The 19,493-nt window shown below is 43.3% G+C and overlaps 1 protein-coding gene and 1 long non-coding RNA gene across 19 annotated transcripts in view; one reads left to right on the plus strand and one right to left on the minus strand.

Moving 5' to 3' along the window:
• The window catches only part of nedd4l (NEDD4 like E3 ubiquitin protein ligase), a 533,566-nt gene that overhangs the window by 417,878 nt on the left and 96,195 nt on the right, over positions 1-19,493 (plus strand). For all 18 annotated transcript variants that reach the window (XR_011353364.1, XM_069924007.1, XM_069924003.1 and 15 more), the window contains 3 exons: positions 9,140-9,263; positions 14,153-14,332; positions 15,696-15,767. Coding sequence is in view for 17 of the 18 variants with exons in the window: in XM_069924007.1 (XP_069780108.1) it covers positions 9,140-9,263; positions 14,153-14,332; positions 15,696-15,767 (376 nt within the window). In the remaining variant the exon portion in view is untranslated. The remainder of the gene's footprint in view (positions 1-9,139; positions 9,264-14,152; positions 14,333-15,695; positions 15,768-19,493) is intronic.
• The window catches only part of LOC138757144 (uncharacterized), a 53,267-nt gene that overhangs the window by 18,665 nt on the left and 15,109 nt on the right, over positions 1-19,493 (minus strand). The window lies entirely within an intron of this gene.

Below are 19,493 nucleotides of genomic sequence, written 5' to 3' on the forward strand. Positions count from 1 at the left end.
CTTATCGGTCATGCAAACAATTGTACTCAATAAAAGATACGTATACACAGATAGAAATGTAAACAAAGAGGAAACTGACTGTGCAATACAGAAAAAAAATGCAATAATAAATAATGTGCAAAGTAGACAATGCAAGTCTCTGATGGAGTTTGTTGTTTTATTGTTTAGGAGTCTGATGGTGGGGGGGGGAATATAAATTGTTACTGAACCTGGTGGTTCAAGTATTGTTGCATCTGTACTTCTTTCCTGATGGCAGCTGTGAGAACAGAGCACGTCCATGGTGGTGAGAATGATTGACGCTGCTATTCAACGGCAGCATTCCATGTAGATTTTCTTGCGGAGAGTTTTGCCTGTAATTTACTGGGCTGTGTCCACTACATTTTGCTGTGTTTTCCAATCAGAGGTATTGGTTCCCTCATACCGTGCCATGACATATCTGATCAGCACACTTTCCACTAGGCGCCTAATAGAAGTTTGCCAGGGTTTTGATGAAAATACCAGACCTCCACAAACTCCTGAGAAAGTTTTCTTCACAATGACATTGGTGTCTTGTGTCCAGGAAAGCTCTTCTGACATAGTGGCTCCCAGGAATTTAAATGTTGTCACCCTTTCCACCTCTGTTCCCCAATGGTCACTGAATCATACATCTCTGGTTTCCCCTCCTAAAGTCTACAATCAGCTCCTTGGTTTTGGTAACATTGAGTGCTAAGTTGTTGTTAGTGTACTATTCAGCCAATTTTTCAACATCCCTACTGAATACTGAATTATTGCCCCCTTTTATACAACCACTACTGTGGTATTGTCAGCAAATTTGTAGATGATGTTATCGTACTGAGCTACACAGTCATAGGTAGTAAATTGAATAGAGCAGGTTGCTAAACATGCAGCCCTGTGGTGCCCTGGTGCTGATGGAGATTCTGGAGAAAATGTTCTTGCAATCCTCACTAATTAGGGTGTGGAAGTGAGGAAATCCAGAATCCGATTACACACTGGCATATTGTGGACTAGCCTGGCAAATAAGGCATCATTCTCCAGGTGGGATAGGATGGAGTGGAGGGACAAGGCTATAGTGGAATGGTTCCATCTCTATAAGTGAATTAAAATCAGTCCAGTGTCTTTGATGCATTCCATCACCAGGGACTTGAAGCATTTCATAATGGTGGAGGTCAGTGCCACTGGGCTGTAGTCACTGATGGTTGTTGCTGTCAGCCTCTTCATCAGTGGGATAATGGTGGCTGCCTTGAAAGCTACGGGAATGATGTACTGCTGCAATCATGTGTTAAAGATGTCTGGACCTCCATCAATTGGTCTGCACGGTCCTTCAGTTCTTGACAGGGTATGTTAATGGTCGCCCTGATGTACTAACCCCTCCTAGGGGAATTCTTATGAGGTATGGACTCCTAGGATCTTGAATGTTCTTACCCATTCCCCTCCATCCCCGAGGAACTTGGTGCTCTCCACTCTCCATTGCACATACACTCTGTAGTGGAGGGTGGCCATTTCTGTTCCTCCTGAAGTCCGCATTCATCTCCTTTGTCTTCTCCACATAGAGACTCGGTTTGTTATTCTTGCACCATATCATGAGGTTTTACACCTTTTCTCTGTACTGCAACTCATTGTTGCTGATGAGGCCGATTACTGCCGTGTCATCTGTAAACTTGATGACTATTGGAGCTGAAACCGGCTCTGCAGTCATGGGTCAGTAGTGTGAACAGGAGTGGGGTGAGCAGGTGCACCAGTACTCAGCATGACAGTGCTTGGCATCTGCTCCTGACCCAAACAGACTGTGGTCTTTCCTTTAGGAAGTCCAGAATCCATTTATAGAGATGGACGTTGAGTCCAGCGAGGGCAGCTTCTCCAGCAGCCCCTGGGGAATGATCAAATTAAATACCGACCTGAAGTCAATGAGCTAGAGTCTGGATGGAGTGGAGGGATAAGGCTATATAGCATTATCAGTGGAACAATGCCATCTGTAGGTGAATTGGAATGAATCCAGTGTTTCTGGGAGGTGTGCTTTAATGTGTTCCATCACCAGATGGTTGAAGTATTTCACAACAGTGGTGGTCAGTGTTATTAGGCCCGTTACTGTCACTCTCTTTGGTAACAGGATGATGGTGGCTGTCTTGAAACTTGCAAGAATGATGAACTGCTGCAGTGGTGGTTTTTTTTATATTTTATTTTTCATTTTTTATAAATATACAGAGTAAAATCTTTAATATCACAATATATTAAACTTTTTAATACAATAAGCAAAGAAAAGCCCCTCCCCCCCTTTCTACAAAATATAAACACACCATCAGAGCTCACATTTATACTATCCATATAAAAATCTATGCCGGGAAGTCACACCTGTTTATATTGTAACAGCATCTGTTATTATCATTATTATAATTGGGCTCCTATATAGTCCAAATATGGCTGCCATATCTTAACAAATTTGTCATTCATGTTTTTCAGATTGTCTGTAATTTTGTCCATAGATATACAACTATTCATCTCCACACTCCATCGTGCTATGAGCAAGGGAGAGTCAGACTTCCAAGTAGTTGCAATACACTTTTCTTTTTCTTTGGCTTGGCTTCGCGGACGAAGATTTATGGAGGGGGTAAAAGTCCACGTCAGCTGCAGGCTCGTTTGTGGCTGACAAGTCCGATGCGGGACAGGCAGACACGGTTGCAGCGGCTGCAGGGGAAAAATGGTTGGTTGGGGTTGGGTGTTGGGTTTTTCCTCCTTTGCCTTTTGTCAGTGAGGTGGGCTCTGCGGTCTTCTTCAAAGGAGGTTGCTGCCCACCAAACTGTGAGGCGCCAAGATGCACGGTTTGAGGCGATATCAGCCCACTGGCGGTGGTCAATGTGGCAGGCACCAAGAGATTTCTTTAGGCAGTCCTTGTACCTTTTCTTTGGTGCACCTCTGTCACGGTGGCCAGTGGAGAGCTCGCCATATAACACGATCTTGGGAAGGCGATGGTCCTCCATTCTGGAGACGTGACCCATCCAGCGCAGCTGGATCTTCAGCAGCGTGGACTCGATGCTGTCGACCTCTGCCATCTCGAGTACTTCGACGTTAGGGATGAAAGCGCTCCAATGGATGTTGAGGATGGAGCGGAGACAACGCTGGTGGAAGCGTTCTAGGAGCCGTAGGTGATGCCGGTAGAGGACCCATGATTCAGAGCCGAACAGGAGTGTGGGTATGACAACGGCTCTGTATACGCTTATCTTTGTGAGGTTTTTCAGTTGGTTGTTTTTCCAGACTCTTTTGTGTAGTCTTCCAAAGGCGCTATTTGCCTTGGCGAGTCTGTTGTCTATCTCATTGTCGATCCTTGCATCTGATGAAATGGTGCAGCCGAGATAGGTAAACTGGTTGACCGTTTTGAGTTTTGTGTGCCCGATGGAGATGTGGGGGGGCTGGTAGTCATGGTGGGGAGCTGGCTGATGGAGGACCTCAGTTTTCGTCAGGCTGACTTCCAGGCCAAACATTTTGGCAGTTTCCGCAAAGCAGGACGTCAAGCGCTGAAGAGCTGGTCTGAATGGGCAACTAAAGCGGCATCGTCTGCAAAGAGTAGTTCACGGACAAGTTTCTCTTGTGTCTTGGTGTGAGCTTGCAGGCGCCTCAGATTGAAGAGACTGCCATCCGTGCGGTACCGGATGTAAACAGCGTCTTCATTGTTGGGGTCTTTCATGGCTTGGTTCAGCATCATGCTGAAGAAGATTGAAAAGAGGGTTGGTGCGAGAACACAGCCTTGCTTCACGCCATTGTTAATGGAGAAGGGTTCAGAGAGCTCATTGCTGTATCTGACCCGACCTTGTTGGTTTTCGTGCAGTTGGATAATCATGTTGAGGAACTTTGGGGGGCATCCGATGCGCTCTAGTATTTGCCAAAGCCCTTTCCTGCTCACGGTGTCGAAGGCTTTGGTGAGGTCAACAAAGGTGATGTAGAGTCCTTTGTTTTGTTCTCTGCACTTTTCTTGGAGCTGTCTGAGGGCAAAGACCATGTCAGTAGTTCCTCTGTTTGCGCGAAAGCCGCACTGTGATTCTGGGAGAATATTCTCGGCGACACTAGGTATTATTCTATTTAGTAGAATCCTAGCGAAGATTTTGCCTGCAATGGAGAGCAACGTGATTCCCCTGTAGTTTGAGCAGTCTGATTTCTCGCCTTTGTTTTTGTACAGGGTGATGATGGTGGCATCACGAAGATCCTGAGGCAGTTTTCCTTGGTCCCAACAAAGCTTGAAAAACTCATGCAGTTTGGCATGCAGAGTTTTGCCGCCAGCCTTCCAGACCTCTGGGGGGATTCCATCCATACCTGCTGCTTTGCCACTTTTCAGTTGTTCGATTGCCTTATATGTCTCATCCAGGGTGAGGACCTCATCCAGCTCTAGCCTTAGGGGCTGTTGAGGGAGCTGGAGCAGGGCAGAATCTTGGACTGAGCGGTTGGCACTGAAAAGAGATTGGAAGTGTTCTGACCATCGGTTGAGGATGGAGATCTTGTCGCTGAGGAGGACTTTGCCGTCTGAGCTGCGCAGCGGGCTTTGGACTTGGGGTGAGGGGCCGTACACAGCCTTTAGAGCCTCGTAGAAACCCCTGAAGTCGCCAATGTCCGCGCTGAGCTGGGTTCGTTTGGCGAGGCTAGTCCACCACTCATTTTGGATCTCCCGGAGTTTGCGCTGAAGATGGCTGCATGCGCGACGGAAGGCTTGTTTCTTCTCTGGACAGGACGGCTTTGTAAGGTGAGCCTGGTGGGCAGCTCGCTTCTTTGCCAGCAGCTCCTGGATTTCCTGGCTGTTTTCGTCAAACCAGTCCTTGTTTTTCCTGGAGGAGAAGCCCAGTACCTCTTCAGTGGATTGCAGTATGGTAGTCTTCAACTGATCCCAGAGGGTTTCAGGGGACGGGTCCGTGAGGCGGGTTGCATCGTCGAGCTTTGCTTTGAGGTTTGCCTGGAAGTTTCCTCTCGCTTCGTCTGACTGCAGGTTTCCAACATTGAACATGACTTATTTCAATAAAGCTACTACAAGATAAAACTCCAGATCGCCACTCCTGTTATCCTTGTGAATATTTCAGCAATACCCTGTCAAAAAGGCCTCACCTTCACACATGACCACGTAGCTTGTTAAAACGTTCCTGTTTCAATCCCACATCTAAAACACATCACCGATATTTCAGATTTTGACCAATGTAGCTTCTGTGTAAGAAGTTATACTGATCCAATCCATATTTTGCATTTATAATTCATATCATACTATCCAAAGACCCATCAGACCAACATCTTTCTGATATGACTTCACTTAAGACCTCTATCTCTCTCTCTCTCGACCTCTGCACACCTGGATTTAGCACTTTCACCCTGGACAGCAAAATACATTTTTGTTAATAAATTTCGGTGCATTCCCTAGCCAAATTATTCATTCCATTTCACTAATTTCAGGTGGGACTAACACTGCCCCCATCTCTCTCTCTCACTCTCTCTCTCTCTCTCTCTCTCTCTCTCTCTCTCTCTCTCTCTCTCTCTCTCTCTCTCTCTCAAGAATGACCTTAGCTGGAGAAAACAGAAGAAAGTTCCATTAGCTACTCCGTATTTCTGTTTCAGTTGATTAAAAGACACTGCAGTCTCCCTCTGCATACAATCTTCAATGTATCTTATTCCTTTGTCACACCAGGAGTTTAGTATTCTGTTACCCAGATTCATTGGGACAACAGATTTTTTCATAATGGTACTGCAGTGATGTGTTGAAGATGTCCATAAAAATGTCCGTCAGTTGGTCTTCATTATCTGACCAAGTGTGTTGTGTGGGCCCACTGACTAGTGTGTGTTCACCTTGGATAGGGTTCTCCTCACCTCGGCCGTGGGTATGCAGAGGGCCTATTCATCAGGGGGACACTGAGCCTTCTACGACATCAGCCTGTCTTCTCATTGAACTGTGCATAGTAGATCTTCATTTGGTCCAGAAGCGAGGCGTCATTGTCTTTGATTCGCAAGGTTGTCTTGTGATCTCTTATCGTTTTGATACTTTGCAATATGTGCCTTGTGCCGCCAATGTTGTACGGCTTTCTATGGATCAGAATCAGAATTTATTGTCATGAACAAGTCACGAAATTCATATCTGTGCATACTCAAGTTTTGCGTCCTGGATTGCATGGGAAAGTTCAGCCTGGCTGATCTTCATACCATCTTGTCTCCTGTCCTGAAAGTAGCATCACGAGATCTGGCAATTCCCAGGATGTCAGCAGCCAACTATGGTTTCTGGTTAGCTTTGGTTGTGAAGCATTTGATCTCGGTAATATCCCTGATGCACTTGCTCATGTAGCCAGTCACTGAGCTCATGTACTGCTTGATGTTTACATGGCTATTGTAGGTGCATTGTACATGCCAGGGACGTTGGTGTACATTTGATCTAGGGTGTCCTCTCGTCTGGTGGTGAAGTTAACATGCTGTTCAAACTGGTAGAACAGTTTTCAGGTTGAGGTAGTTGAAATCACCAGCTACAATCATGCAACCATCAAGGTAGGATGTCTGGGCTTTGCAGATGGCACCATAAGCTCCCTCATTGCTTCACCCTCATTTTGAGAAGGCAGAATGTAGACTGCAGCAATCAGCATGGCCATGAATTCCCTTATCTCTACTGAGCAGAAGATCTTTACCACAGAGAGATTAGTGCACCAATTCTCTCTGATGTAAATGCTCAGACCCCCTCCTTGAGTCTTACCAGAAGCAGCAGCATCTCTGTCTGCCCTGAAAGAGATTATGCCATCCAGTTAGATCGCTGAGTCTGGAATTGAGGAGCAAAATGGTCACTGAAACCTCATGCACCTCCATTTTTTTGGATTCAATTGGTGTCTTCACATCCCTACAACCAGGAGTGCTAGAGTGAAGCATGTGTTTTTTTTAAATTTTTTCCTATCTGGTTAACTTTCCAACATACGTACCTCAATGTTATTAGAAATGAACCCACTGTATTCTGGATCTACTTGTGGCTTGATGCCAGAAAAATAACCTTTTACTCAATGCTAACAAGACCATGGAGCTGGTTATAGACATCCGGAAAATGAGCAGTCACCCTGGTCTGCATCAACGGTGATGAGTTGGAGATGGTAGGCTGCTTTTTTAGTCGGAGTAAATATTTCCACTGACTTGACCTGGTCCACCCACATCGACACAATGGCAAAGAAAGTGCGCCAGCACCTCCACTTCCTCAGAAACCTGAGGAAATTTGCATGTCACCATTGTTTCTGAACAACTTTGACAAGCATAATTTTGAATGCATCCTATCCAGGTACATGACTGCGAGGTACTGGAATTACTCCATCCCCGACTGCAGAAAACTGAAGATGGTTGTAAACACAGTTCATATCATTACACATTATTCCCCTGCCCTCCCATCAACTCCATGGATAACTCTCACAGGGTTGAAAAAGTAGCCAATGTATTGAAAGACTCATCCCACCTCAGGCACACACACTTCACTCTTCTACAAGTATGAGATCACACACCACCCTGTTCAGGGCCAGTATTAATCTCCTGAATGAACCTCTCTTGAGTAAAATTTTGTTGCTCTTACTCCATACCAACTGATGTCATTCTACACGTCTTCTTAATGGTTGTACAATGTATGAGATCACTGGACTGTTGGTGAAACAGACGATCACTGCATCTTCATACATTTGATATTATTGTTGAACTTGGCATTTGGCCCACTAATCTATACATAACATATAACAGTTTACAGCGCGGAAACAGTCCGTATCGGCCCTTCGAGTCTGCGCCAGTTCACTTGAACAACTCCACTAGTTCCCCCCTCCCACTCTTCACCCATAACCCTCCAACCCCATATATGCAAACCTCGGCAAATTCCCGAGGAGGTAGACTGATCTTGCCATTTTTGATTTTTCCCCACTGTTTATTGTTAAACATAAAAGCGACGGCTCTCTGGTCCGTCAGCAGAGTGAGGAGGTGTCTGAGAACTGTCGACTGTCTATGGCTGTTTATTGTCAGATACATACGTAGTATATTGAGATGCACTGAAATTCTTGCTTGCTGCAGCTCCACAAAAATGTAAAACATATTAAGTATAAATTAAATTAAACAATGCAAAACAAATGAGAAAATGAAAGAGATGAGTGGACAGAAAAAATGTAAAATATCTGTTTAAAAGAAATCTCAACACATAAATTCAAGTTGAATGATATTCCATGGTTATGAAATTAAAATTTCAAGACCAGCATTGTTTGTCTGTAAATATATTACCACTCTTTTTATTGAATGTACCGGCTCTCCATTTTCTACAGGTTGAGCTGACTGAATTTGGAAATAGACCAATGGAGGTGGGAGCAATGCAGGCCTGATGAACTGCACCATAATAAAGCTGAGACCAGTTAATCCAGAGAAATCTCAGCTGGAGTCACGTTAAATACCTTTGAAGGAAAAGAGCAATGAAATTAAAGTGAGGGCTTCAGGGATGAAAAAAGAATAGAGAATAAAACAGAGCAGGAAGGAAAACTAGCAACTACAGAACAGTCATTTTAACCTTGGCTATGGAAAATGTTCTAGAAACAATCAGTGACAGGCAATGTCATGTAGACAATTGTGAATTGATTAGAGAAAGCCACAATGGATCTGTGAAAGTTAGATGTGTCTCATCAACGGTACAGTTTTTTGTGAAATTGTTACAGTTATTGATTTCCAAAGTAAATTTGAGAATGCATCACATACTGGACCTTTCATCGAGGTTTGACTGTTTTGGGATAAGATGAGCTATTGCAGCAAAACCAACATTTAAAATGAAACAGAAAAAGGTGAGTAGTGTAGTGAAACCCTGTATTTTAGACTTGATGGGAAATACACGGTGGAATTGCCAAGGAATTGGCACAATAGTTTGTGCTTTTCTTAATACATACTAGTGATTTGGAATTGTGTAAAGAAAGATATTGCCAGGCTGGTGGAATGGGTTAAAAAAAGGAAGCAGACAAAAATTTATGCTGAGAAATTCTGGATGTACATATGTAACTGAAAAATGCCCTATTTCCAAATAATTATTATTAATTGTGGCAATTGGTATTGTTCACTCTTCTACCCAAAGACTGGGCCTTTTTTTTCACCTTGTACGTGGTGAATCAGTGTTGTTTACACGAGAACTTGTAACTTGCAGAGATGTGGAAAATGAGTCAGACAGCAACATTCGGCAAATCCAGCAAGAAGCTCACAGAGTGTTTCGTTCACGTCGGCATATTAGTGAAGATTTGGAGACAACTGATATTCCAGATGGTACTGATGTAAGTAATCCAAAAACAGTTTCCCTTTCTAATACATGTCCAATATATGCATCTGATATTAATTGTGCCCCTGTATTTACTGCACCTTCAAAAAGCTGATGAAAGACATTAGTCAAAGTCAGGTCTGGGTATGTTCTGTGCCAACTGCTCACTTCCCAACAAGTCAAAGGAAAATTAATTATGTAAGGTTGTATTGATAAAACATTTTAAAATGATTGTTTCCTTTGAATGAAACCATTTCATGGTGAAAAGGAGAGAGTTCAAGATAGTATTACATGCTGACCATATGTGGGAATGCACATTATGTTTAATGTTATGTTTAAAAAAAAACTATAACATTTAAGTGTGAAATAAAGTATGGTACATTTTCTATTTGTGATATAAAATTACATTTAAACACTTTGTGTTGCAACTACATTGATCTCCAGATAATCATTGTATTAAGTCTGTTCCTGATAATCTTAATGTATTATCTTCATTTCAATAAATGGATTGACAGCAAAGCTGAAAAACAAAACTGCTAAACCAGGGGAAAAATCCACTGATTTGCATTGATCACATATTTTTATGACTTGATAATGTCCCAAACACCAATAAAATGTAGCCTTTGTGGGAAGGTGGGAATGTTTCAGCCAGTGCCCGATTCAATTCATACCAATGTTGTTTGGTAGATAAATGTTAGCCAGGATATGGGGTAAACTGTGAGATCTTTTGTATTATATGCCAGCAGCTCGGACTTAGCTTAATATCAAATAGAAAAATTAAATTCTAAAGAGTGGTAAAATTCCTTAGTATTACATTGAAATATCAATGTGGATTGAATGCTTGTATTCTGGCGTGGATTTAGTAATATGCACATTGGATAAAATCATTAAAGTATCAAAAGGCAGAAAGTTTTTGTGAGTTGACTCATTGTTCCTTCAATACTGAATCAGATTTAATCTTGTTACATATTCTTTATCCAGATACGCAACATTGATAATCAGAAATGAATAACTGTTTAACAAAGCCAGAGCACAAAGAATGTTTTGCTCCAGATACTTGCAGAGTGGTCATAATTCAAACATCCTGGGTGTATCTACCAAATGAATTCATTATAGTTAAGTTTGGCTGATGAACAATGTCTGGCATGACAGGGTAGTGAGAGGATTGTGGAGGTTTCTTTATCTCTATGAGATAGGTTGTAGTTCACACAAAAATATCTGTGCATGCCATCGTGAAGCTACACCTGAAATTGTATCTTGCTGGAATTTCAGTGGTCTGTTGAATACAGCGGAAAGGTCAGACCGAAAAGGATCCATTGGCAATAGAACCAGAGAAACAGGCCTTTGTCCCTTCTAGTATGTGTTGAACTTTTTTTGCCTAGACCCACTGACCTGCACCCAGTCCATAGCCCTCCATACTTCTCCCATCTATGTGCCTGTCCAAATATTTCTAAAATTTTAAAATTGAGCCCGCATTTACCACTTCAGCTGGAAGCTTGTTCCACACTTCCACCATTCTGTGTGAAGAAATCTCCCTCATATTCCCCCTAAACCTTTCCCCTTTATCCCATGTCCTCAGTGGAAGCCTATCTACATTTATTCCCCCTCATAATTTTAAATATCGTTATCAAATCTCCCCTCATCTTTCTTCACTCCAGGGAATAAAGTCTAAACTGTTTAACCCTTCCTTGTAACTCAATCTGTTGGAAGACTCAGTACATTGAGCAGCATCAGTTGGAGAAAAGGAATGCTTGATCTTTCGGGCCACAATGCTTTATCAAGACCGGGAATACAGAATGGTGAAGCCAATGCACTCCAATAGGGTGAGCGGGGCAGGATAATGTACCGTGTGGGATTGGTGGGTGAGGGATGAGCAGAGGCAGATTACAGCCAATGGAAGAAAAACAAAGGGATCAAGTAGAGGAAGATAAGTTCTATCAGGTGCAATGTGTGAGAGGACAAAGGCAGCCAGCACTGGAATCTGCTAAGAAGAGAAGGTGACCATGGTGATATAAAGAGAGACCAGATGGAAACAGAGGGTTCCATGGATTAGACATTGGCTTAATGGGAGAAGCCAAAAAATGTTAGTGGGTAACTGCCTCTCTGACTGGAGGCCTGGGACTAGTGGTGTGCCTCAGGGATGGGTGCTGGGTCCATTGTTGTTTGTCATCTATATCTGTATGATAATGTGGTAAATTGGATCAGCAAGTTTGCTGATGACATAAAGATTTGGAGGCATTGTGGACAGAGTGGAAGGCTTGCAGAAAAATGGGCTGCAGAATGGCAGGTGGAATTTCATGCTGAGAAATGTGAAGTGTTGCACTTTGGAAGGACAAACCAAGTTAGGACATTTACTAAATGCACTAAATGGTAGGTCATTGAAGAGTGCAATAGAACAGAGGGATCTGGAGTACAGGTACATAATTCCCTGGAAGTATAGATTGTTATGGTGAAGACATAGGTGAAGCTAAATTTGAAATACTGTGTGCAGTTCTGGTCACCTACAAGAAGGATATCATTAAGTTTGAAGAAATGCAGCAGAGATTTACAAGGTTGTTGCCAGGACTTGAAGAACGAAGTTCAGGGAATGTTTGAATTTCCTGAAGTGTTGAAGAATAATGATGATGTTCGTCCTTTGTAGTCGAAGATGACCGTGGCTTTAATGTCAAATATGCATTGGGTTTGAAGTCACAACTTGCGCTTGACTTGGATTAAAGTGAGGGAGAGTTGATAGTGGTCAGCCTCACTATTTCGCCCTGGCCGATCTGGACCCAGTGGCAAGATGTAGTTGAGAAGGTTGGAGACAGGTCAGGATGCAGTGGAAGGCCAGCAGTGTTCTGTATGTGTCTCACTGTGCCCTCTTGGCGCTCCACGACGCATTGCTGAATATCGCCTTTCTGCCCGTTGAACCAATGATGGTTTCTTCCGCACAGTCCGCCGAATCCAGGCTTCACACGCTAGGTAGACAAGCCCTGAGTGCTCACAGCAGTTCTTGCGGCGTGCTCGCAAGCCTTCTTACCCATTGTTGGGCATCCTCATCAGCCTTTGCAGCCGTTGGGAGATGTCTCCTCTTCCGCCTACTCCACCGTGGGGATGATCACCTAGTGGTGTAGTAATGACACTACCCCCTCATTTGTTTTCATCCGCTAGCTGAAGCAATTTCCAGGGTGTGGCACAAGCAGCTAACAAGTGAGAGATTTAGGAGATGAAGATTGAGGGGAGATTTGATAGCGGTATACAAAATTAGATGGGTATGAATGTAGTAAGTGCAGTCAGTGTCTTTTTCCACTGAGCTTAGGAGAGATACATCCCCCCCCCCCTCCACCGAGGACATAGGCTAAGGGTGAAAGGGGAGGTTTAGAGGGAACATTAGGGGAAGGTGCTTCATGAAGAGAGTGGTGGGGGTGTGGGTCGAGCTGCTAGCTGAATTGGTGAATGCAAGCTCAGTTTTAATAGATAAGAAAAGGTTGGATGGGAGGGGTATGGAGGGATATGGCCTGGGCGCAGGTCAAGGGGACTGGAAGGGCTGAAGGGCCTGTTTCTATGCTGTAGCTCCCATTTCCCCAGTGGAATTTTCCAACTCTGTTCCAAATCTGATCTATTTTTATCCCACTTTTGTCACCTTCCCTTCTTATCAGATTCCTACACTGGCAGCTTTTGTCTTCTAATCACACACTACACCCTGTGTGACTCATCTTCCTTTGCCTGCTTCTCCTCTCCCTCATTCAACAATTCTACCTGTCCCGTTCCTCCCACCCTGTCTTTGCACTGGTTTCTTTCTCCTTCGAAGATTATTTTCTCTAACTGACACTATCCAAACCACTGAGTTCCTCCAGCAGGTTGTTTGGCTTCAGATTCCAACATCTGCGGTCTCCTGTTTATCTCAAGGAAGCACTTCACGTTTTTAAAATGGGAGAGATTTGAGAAGCAGTAAGGTATTTGCTCTGATTCATGAAAAATCGTATACAATCCTAAAATTAGAGTGTGGCCATTAGGAAGTGAAAGAAGGAAACACTTTGCTCACTTAAGGAAAGTATCAAGACCATGAGACTAAGTGAGATTTGTGTTCTGCTGAGTTATCAATGGAGTGCAGTTAAAACCAATGGTTAGTGGGAATATCTTCACTGCTTTTGCTGACCGACACCCAAAAGCTTTTCACAGCATTCAGGGATCTGTTGGATTGCTTCTAAATTAACTGAGATGATGAATGGGGAAAACAAAGTAACAGGAACTCCAGCAGTAATTCACATGATAGCTTGTCAACAGCTATCTAAATGTGAGAGTTTGTGTGATATATTCACCAAACGATTGGGGGATTTGGGGAGGGAGTGCAAATGAGGAGGGATTGTTTATTTTTAATATATTAGCAATTATTGCATGTTAATGAGATCTTAAGTTTGTCTAAATTAAAGGCTACAATATGAGAATTTTAAAAAATTCACAAATAGCCCAAACACTCAACACTTTTTAAAGTCCTCAGCACTTGTTAAAGTTCCCACTGGAAGCTACATCCAGATGAACTTGACTGAAATGTTTCCTGATCATTATTATTATTATTATTATTATTCCTGTTCTCCCCCCCTTCCCACTTCCCAACATATACTCAAACCCCTTATTTCTGTGTTACAGTGATTCCTATTTTCAACCTCCCTCAACTCAGCGTAGATTTAATGAGGACAGAGTTTTCTCACTACATTGACTTGAGAATTTGCTTTAAAGCCGAGTGCTGTTCTGAATTAACTATTTATGTCTTTTTAAAAATATTTTGCCATATGCTCCTATCTGTACTAAAATTTACTTTCTGCTAATACTATGCCATTTTTCCAGAATGTTTAGATTCTTTAAATTCGAAAAATGTATGCTATTTAAAAAAAAACAAAGCAGTCTTTGTGTTTTGCTGTGCAGCCATGGGAAACCATCTCTGAAGAATCTTTTCTTGAAGATGATCAACTTTTCCAAGCATTACCCCCTTCTTCTACTCCACCGAGTGCATCAGAAAGCAGCCCACCAGACCTTTCTGATGAACTGAACAGGAGGCTGCAAGTTGCTTCAGAGTCAAACGGGGAAGAAATTGGTTCACGTCCTGTGAGTATATGTACCTCAGCAATCGAATTTTGTCCAAATATGTCGCACTAAAATTATCACCAGATTATTTACTCTTGTGGTATATGACTTATCAAGACTCACCTTTTTCATCTGAACTTTAGAATTCATGGGCAGAAAAATAATGTCACTTGTCTTCCTTGTAACAATTTTCTAGATTGGGCAGCACGGTTAGTGTAGCGGTTAACACGTCACTTTTACAGCACCAACAGTCTGGGTTAAAATCCAGCGCTGTCTGTAAGGAGTTTGTATGTTCTCTCCATGTCGGATTTCCTCCAGTTTCCTCCCACCTTTCTAAACATACAAAGCTTTCAGGTTAATTGGGGTATTTGGACAGTACAGGCTCATGGGCCGGAAGGGCCTGTTACTGGGCTGTGCATCTAATTTATTTTAAATATGCATAATATTAAGTTGCTGCACACTTTTGAATTTCATATTACAGACTGAGAGATACTGGTGATGATATTTATTTTATCTGACCTAGTAACTCACAAAAATGAAAATGGTCAAGAAGCAAGTAATATTGCTTTGGAGATGCGGCAAATAGTTAACAAATGAGATACAAGTTCATTGCTCTCAAAATAATTACGCTGGACAGGAGCTTGAATGGACAGGTGAAGGGTGTTTGAATGGCTGGGCGGCCAGCGTGTCGTGAGTTTGTATGAGCAGGCAGCCGGGGTGAGGATCCACAGTAAGGAGTTTGAATGGGCAGGCAGTTGGGGCAAGGATCCATGGTCGGGTGGCCAGGGCGATGGGAGTTTGCATGGTCAGGCATCCCAATGAGGACCCGTGGTCGGGAGTTCGGAAGAGCAGGTAGCAGGGGCGAGGATCCACTGTCAGGGCTTCAGGAACTCAGATGGATGGGCAGTCGGGGCCAAAAATAGGGGAGTCAACTTTTACACGGCTCATTCAAAAACAGTATTGACGATTACTCTAGTATATGTGGTATTTGCAGTGTGCATAAATGTCTTATTTGAATATTTTAAATTTAATTAAATGGGGAAAAATAGTGCATCTGATTCATTAACTGGATACGAGCAAGACTAGCTTTTACCGTATTTCTCTTTGAGGACAGTATATAGTGCCACCTTACAGTCTTCTAGTTTATGTGGTAAAGGTACTTCCTTTGAGATACTTAAGAGTTTCAGAACATGAAGAAATGATGAGGAAAGAGCCATGAATTGTGACAAGGAAATTGTGGCAACTGGGGATAATGGTGTTCCCAAGCACCACCTTCCCTCATGCATCTGGGTCGAGTAAAGAAGGCAATTGCAACAGAACCAATATTGTGGTTCACTTTAAAAAAATTCTTAACCAAGTTCCTATTACTTCTTCCATTTCCCAGAGTGAATCTCTTGCAAGGATACGCTCCTATAGTGTGACAGATGGTATTGAAGATGAAGCTCAAGCCTCAATGGTAAATAATTTTGGATCTATATTTTCTAGTGTGCATCCTTGTTGACTTATTTTCTTTGAAACTTGCTTGTAAGACCTTGCTATGATGCTATTTAACACTTAACGCCAGGATTCTTTCTCTAGATCAAGATCTAAAACAAGATCAAATTCATGCAGATATTGAAACAGATTTAGCAGTTGAAAATGTTCAGTCATGTCAGGACACATCTGTAGAGAGACTATTCTACAATGGTTTTTCTTCCCCATTCATCTTGCCTGCTCTCCTTGAGGACTCATGAATATACTTTGACTCTTGGTTTACTTTATAAGCTATTGAGTCTTTCTCTTAAAGGTATAGAGAAGACTAACATTGTGAAGATGTGTAAATCTTTTATTTGGTGTGAAGAAATAGGAGTTGCATAGGTTGTGGAATATTTTCAGTATTTGGATCAGTAACCATCTTTTTTTCAGGTGGAAAGGAATTTCTCAGGATATTGATTTCTCAGGCACCGTACATTATTTTCACACTTTATCTTGATCTTGATCGAAGCCAAATCTTAACAGCCATTTTTGTCGAGTAGACTGAGTCTGGGATCGAGTAACAGATACTGTAATAACAGTAAAACTCATAATCCGGCACCTTCAGGACTTTGGTGCAGGACTTGCAAAATTTATATGACAACAACTATTCTATTTCACTTCTTAAAATAAAATTATAGTGGAGTGAACCTGCTGGGTTTAAAGAGAGTGGGACACTGAGCCAATATGTATAAGGGGAAACAGAACCTGGTGAGTTTCAGCTTGTCAAAAAAGCTGAAAAATACAAGCATTCCAGAACATGACCCACACTCCATATACCAGCTGGTAGTCTAGACCTGGTTTTGCAGTAAACCTATGATCATGACACCCATGTTCCTCACCCAACCTTCTATACAAGCAGCTACAAACCCAATAGAACACTGCTGACCATGAATAATAAGTCAGCCGGAATGGGGACTTTATCAATTAATAAGTGAGCCAGAAGCCGACCTGTAGAATTGCTGAATTAACAGATACCAGACTACTTGTGTTTTAACCATATAACAATTACAGCATGGAAACAACCCATTTCAGCCTTTCTAGCCTGCACCAAACTAAGTACTCTCCTCTAGTCCCATCTACCTACACCTTGCCCATAACCCTCCATATACCTATCCAATTTTTCCTTAAATGAATAATGGACCCTGCTGCCAGAAACTCATTCCACCCAGCAACTACCCCTCATGTTACTTCTAAACTTTTGCCACTTAATTCTTAACTAATGACTTCTTGTTTCAATCTCTCCTATCCTCAAGGGAAAAAAACCTATCCACATCAACTTTATCTATCCCCCTCATAATATTAAATACCTCTATCAAATCCCCTCTCACCCTTCTATACTCCAAAGAATAAAGACCTAATCTGCTCAATCTTTCTTTGTAATCTAGATTCTGAAACCCAGGTAACATTTTTGTAAATCTTCTCTGCACTCTCTCTACCTTGTATGTTCTGCCTCTGGAATCTATTGGAGGGGCTTGATCTTTTTGACCTCAACAACGGTAAGCCAGCAACATATTTGGTGAACATCTCTGCAGAAGCATTGAGTGACGTTTTCAAGCACAATCTGGCCAATTGAATCATAACTATTTCTTCAGTATTCAAATTATCTGCAGTGTTTTCTTTATTTCTGCAGTTGTATTACTTTACAAGTACATTATTCTTCTTTGGCTTGGCTTCGCGGACGAAGATTTATGGAAGGGGTAAAAAGTCCACGTCAGCTGCAGGCTCGTTTGTGGCTGACAAGTCCGATGCGGGACAGGCAGACACGATTGCAGCGGTTGCAGGGGAAAATTGGTGGGTTGGGGTTGGGTGTTGGGTTTTTCCTCCTTTGCCTTTTGTCAGTGAGGTAGGCTCTGCGGTCTTCTTCAAAGGAGGTTGCTGCCCGCCAAACTGTGAGGCGCCAAGATGCACGGTTTGAGGCGATATCAGCCCACTGGCGGTGGTCAATGTGGCAGGCACCAAGAGATTTCTTTAGGCAGTCCTTGTACCTTTTCTTTGGTGCACCTCTGTCACGGTGGCCAGTGGAGAGCTCGCCATATAACACGATCTTGGGAAGGCGATGGTCCTCCATTCTGGAGACGTGACCCATCCAGCGCAGCTGGATCTTCAGCAGCGTGGACTCGATGCTGTCGACCTCTGCCATCTCGAGTACTTCGACGTTAGGGATGTAAGCGCTCCAATGGATGTTGAGGATGGAGCGGAGACAACGCTGGTGGAAGCGTTCTAGGAGCCGTAGGTGGTGCCGGTAGAGGACCCATGATTCGGAGCCGAACAGGAGTGTGGGTATGACAACGGCTCTGTATACGCTTATCTTTGTGAGGTTTTTCAGTTGGTTGTTTTTCCAGACTCTTTTGTGTAGTCTTCCAAAGGCGCTATTTGCCTTGGCGAGTCTGTTGTCTATCTCATTGTCGATCCTTGCATCTGATGAAATGGTGCAGCCGAGATAGGTAAACTGGTTGACCGTTTTGAGTTTTGTGTGCCCGATGGAGATGTGGGGGGGCTGGTAATCATGGTGGGGAGCTGGCTGATGGAGGACCTCAGTTTTCTTCAGGCTGACTTCCAGGCCAAACATTTTGGCAGTTTCCGCAAAGCAGGACGTCATTCGCTGAAGAGCTGGCTCTGAATGGGCAACTAAAGCGGCATCGTCTGCAAAGAGTAGTTCACGGACAAGTTTCTCTTGTGTCTTGGTGTGAGCTTGCAGGCGCCTCAGATTGAAGAGACTGCCATCCGTGCGGTACCGGATGTAAACAGCGTCTTCATTGTTGGGGTCTTTCATGGCTTGGTTCAGCATCATGCTGAAGAAGATTGAAAAGAGGGTTGGTGCCAGAACACAGCCTTGCTTCACGCCATTGTTAATGGAGAAGGGTTCAGAGAGCTCATTGCTGTATCTGACCCGACCTTGTTGGTTTTCGTGCAGTTGGATAATCATGTTGAGGAACTTTGGGGGACATCCGATGCGCTCTAGTATTTGCCAAAGCCCTTTCCTGCTCACGGTGTCGAAGGCTTTGGTGAGGTCAACAAAGGTGATGTAGAGTCCTTTGTTTTGTTCTCTGCATTTTTCTTGGAGCTGTCTGAGGGCAAAGACCATGTCAGTAGTTCCTCTGTTTGCGCGAAAGCCGCACTGTGATTCTGGGAGAATATTCTCGGCGACACTAGGTATTATTCTATTTAGTAGAATCCTAGCGAAGATTTTGCCTGCAATGGAGAGCAACGTGATTCCCCTGTAGTTTGAGCAGTCTGATTTCTCGACTTTGTTTTTGTACAGGGTGATGATGGTGGCATCACGAAGATCCTGAGGCAGTTTACCTTGGTCCCAACAAAGCTTGAAAAACTCATGCAGTTTGGCATGCAGAGTTTTGCCGCCAGCCTTCCAGACTTCTGGGGGGATTCCATCCATACCTGCTGCTTTGCCACTTTTCAGTTGTTCGATTGCCTTATATGTCTCATCCAGGGTGAGGACCTCATCCAGCTCTAGCCTTAGGGGCTGTTGAGGGAGCTGGAGCAGGACGGAATCTTGGACTGAGCGGTTGGCACTGAAAAGAGATTGGAAGTGTTCTGACCATCGGTTGAGGATGGAGATCTTGTCGCTGAGGAGGACTTTGCCGTCTGAGCTGCGCAGCGGGCTTTGGACTTGGGGTGAGTGGCCGTACACAGCCTTTAGAGCCTCGTA

The sequence above is a fragment of the Narcine bancroftii genome, chromosome 3, assembly GCF_036971445.1.
Source record: "Narcine bancroftii isolate sNarBan1 chromosome 3, sNarBan1.hap1, whole genome shotgun sequence".
NCBI lineage: Eukaryota > Metazoa > Chordata > Chondrichthyes > Torpediniformes > Narcinidae > Narcine > Narcine bancroftii.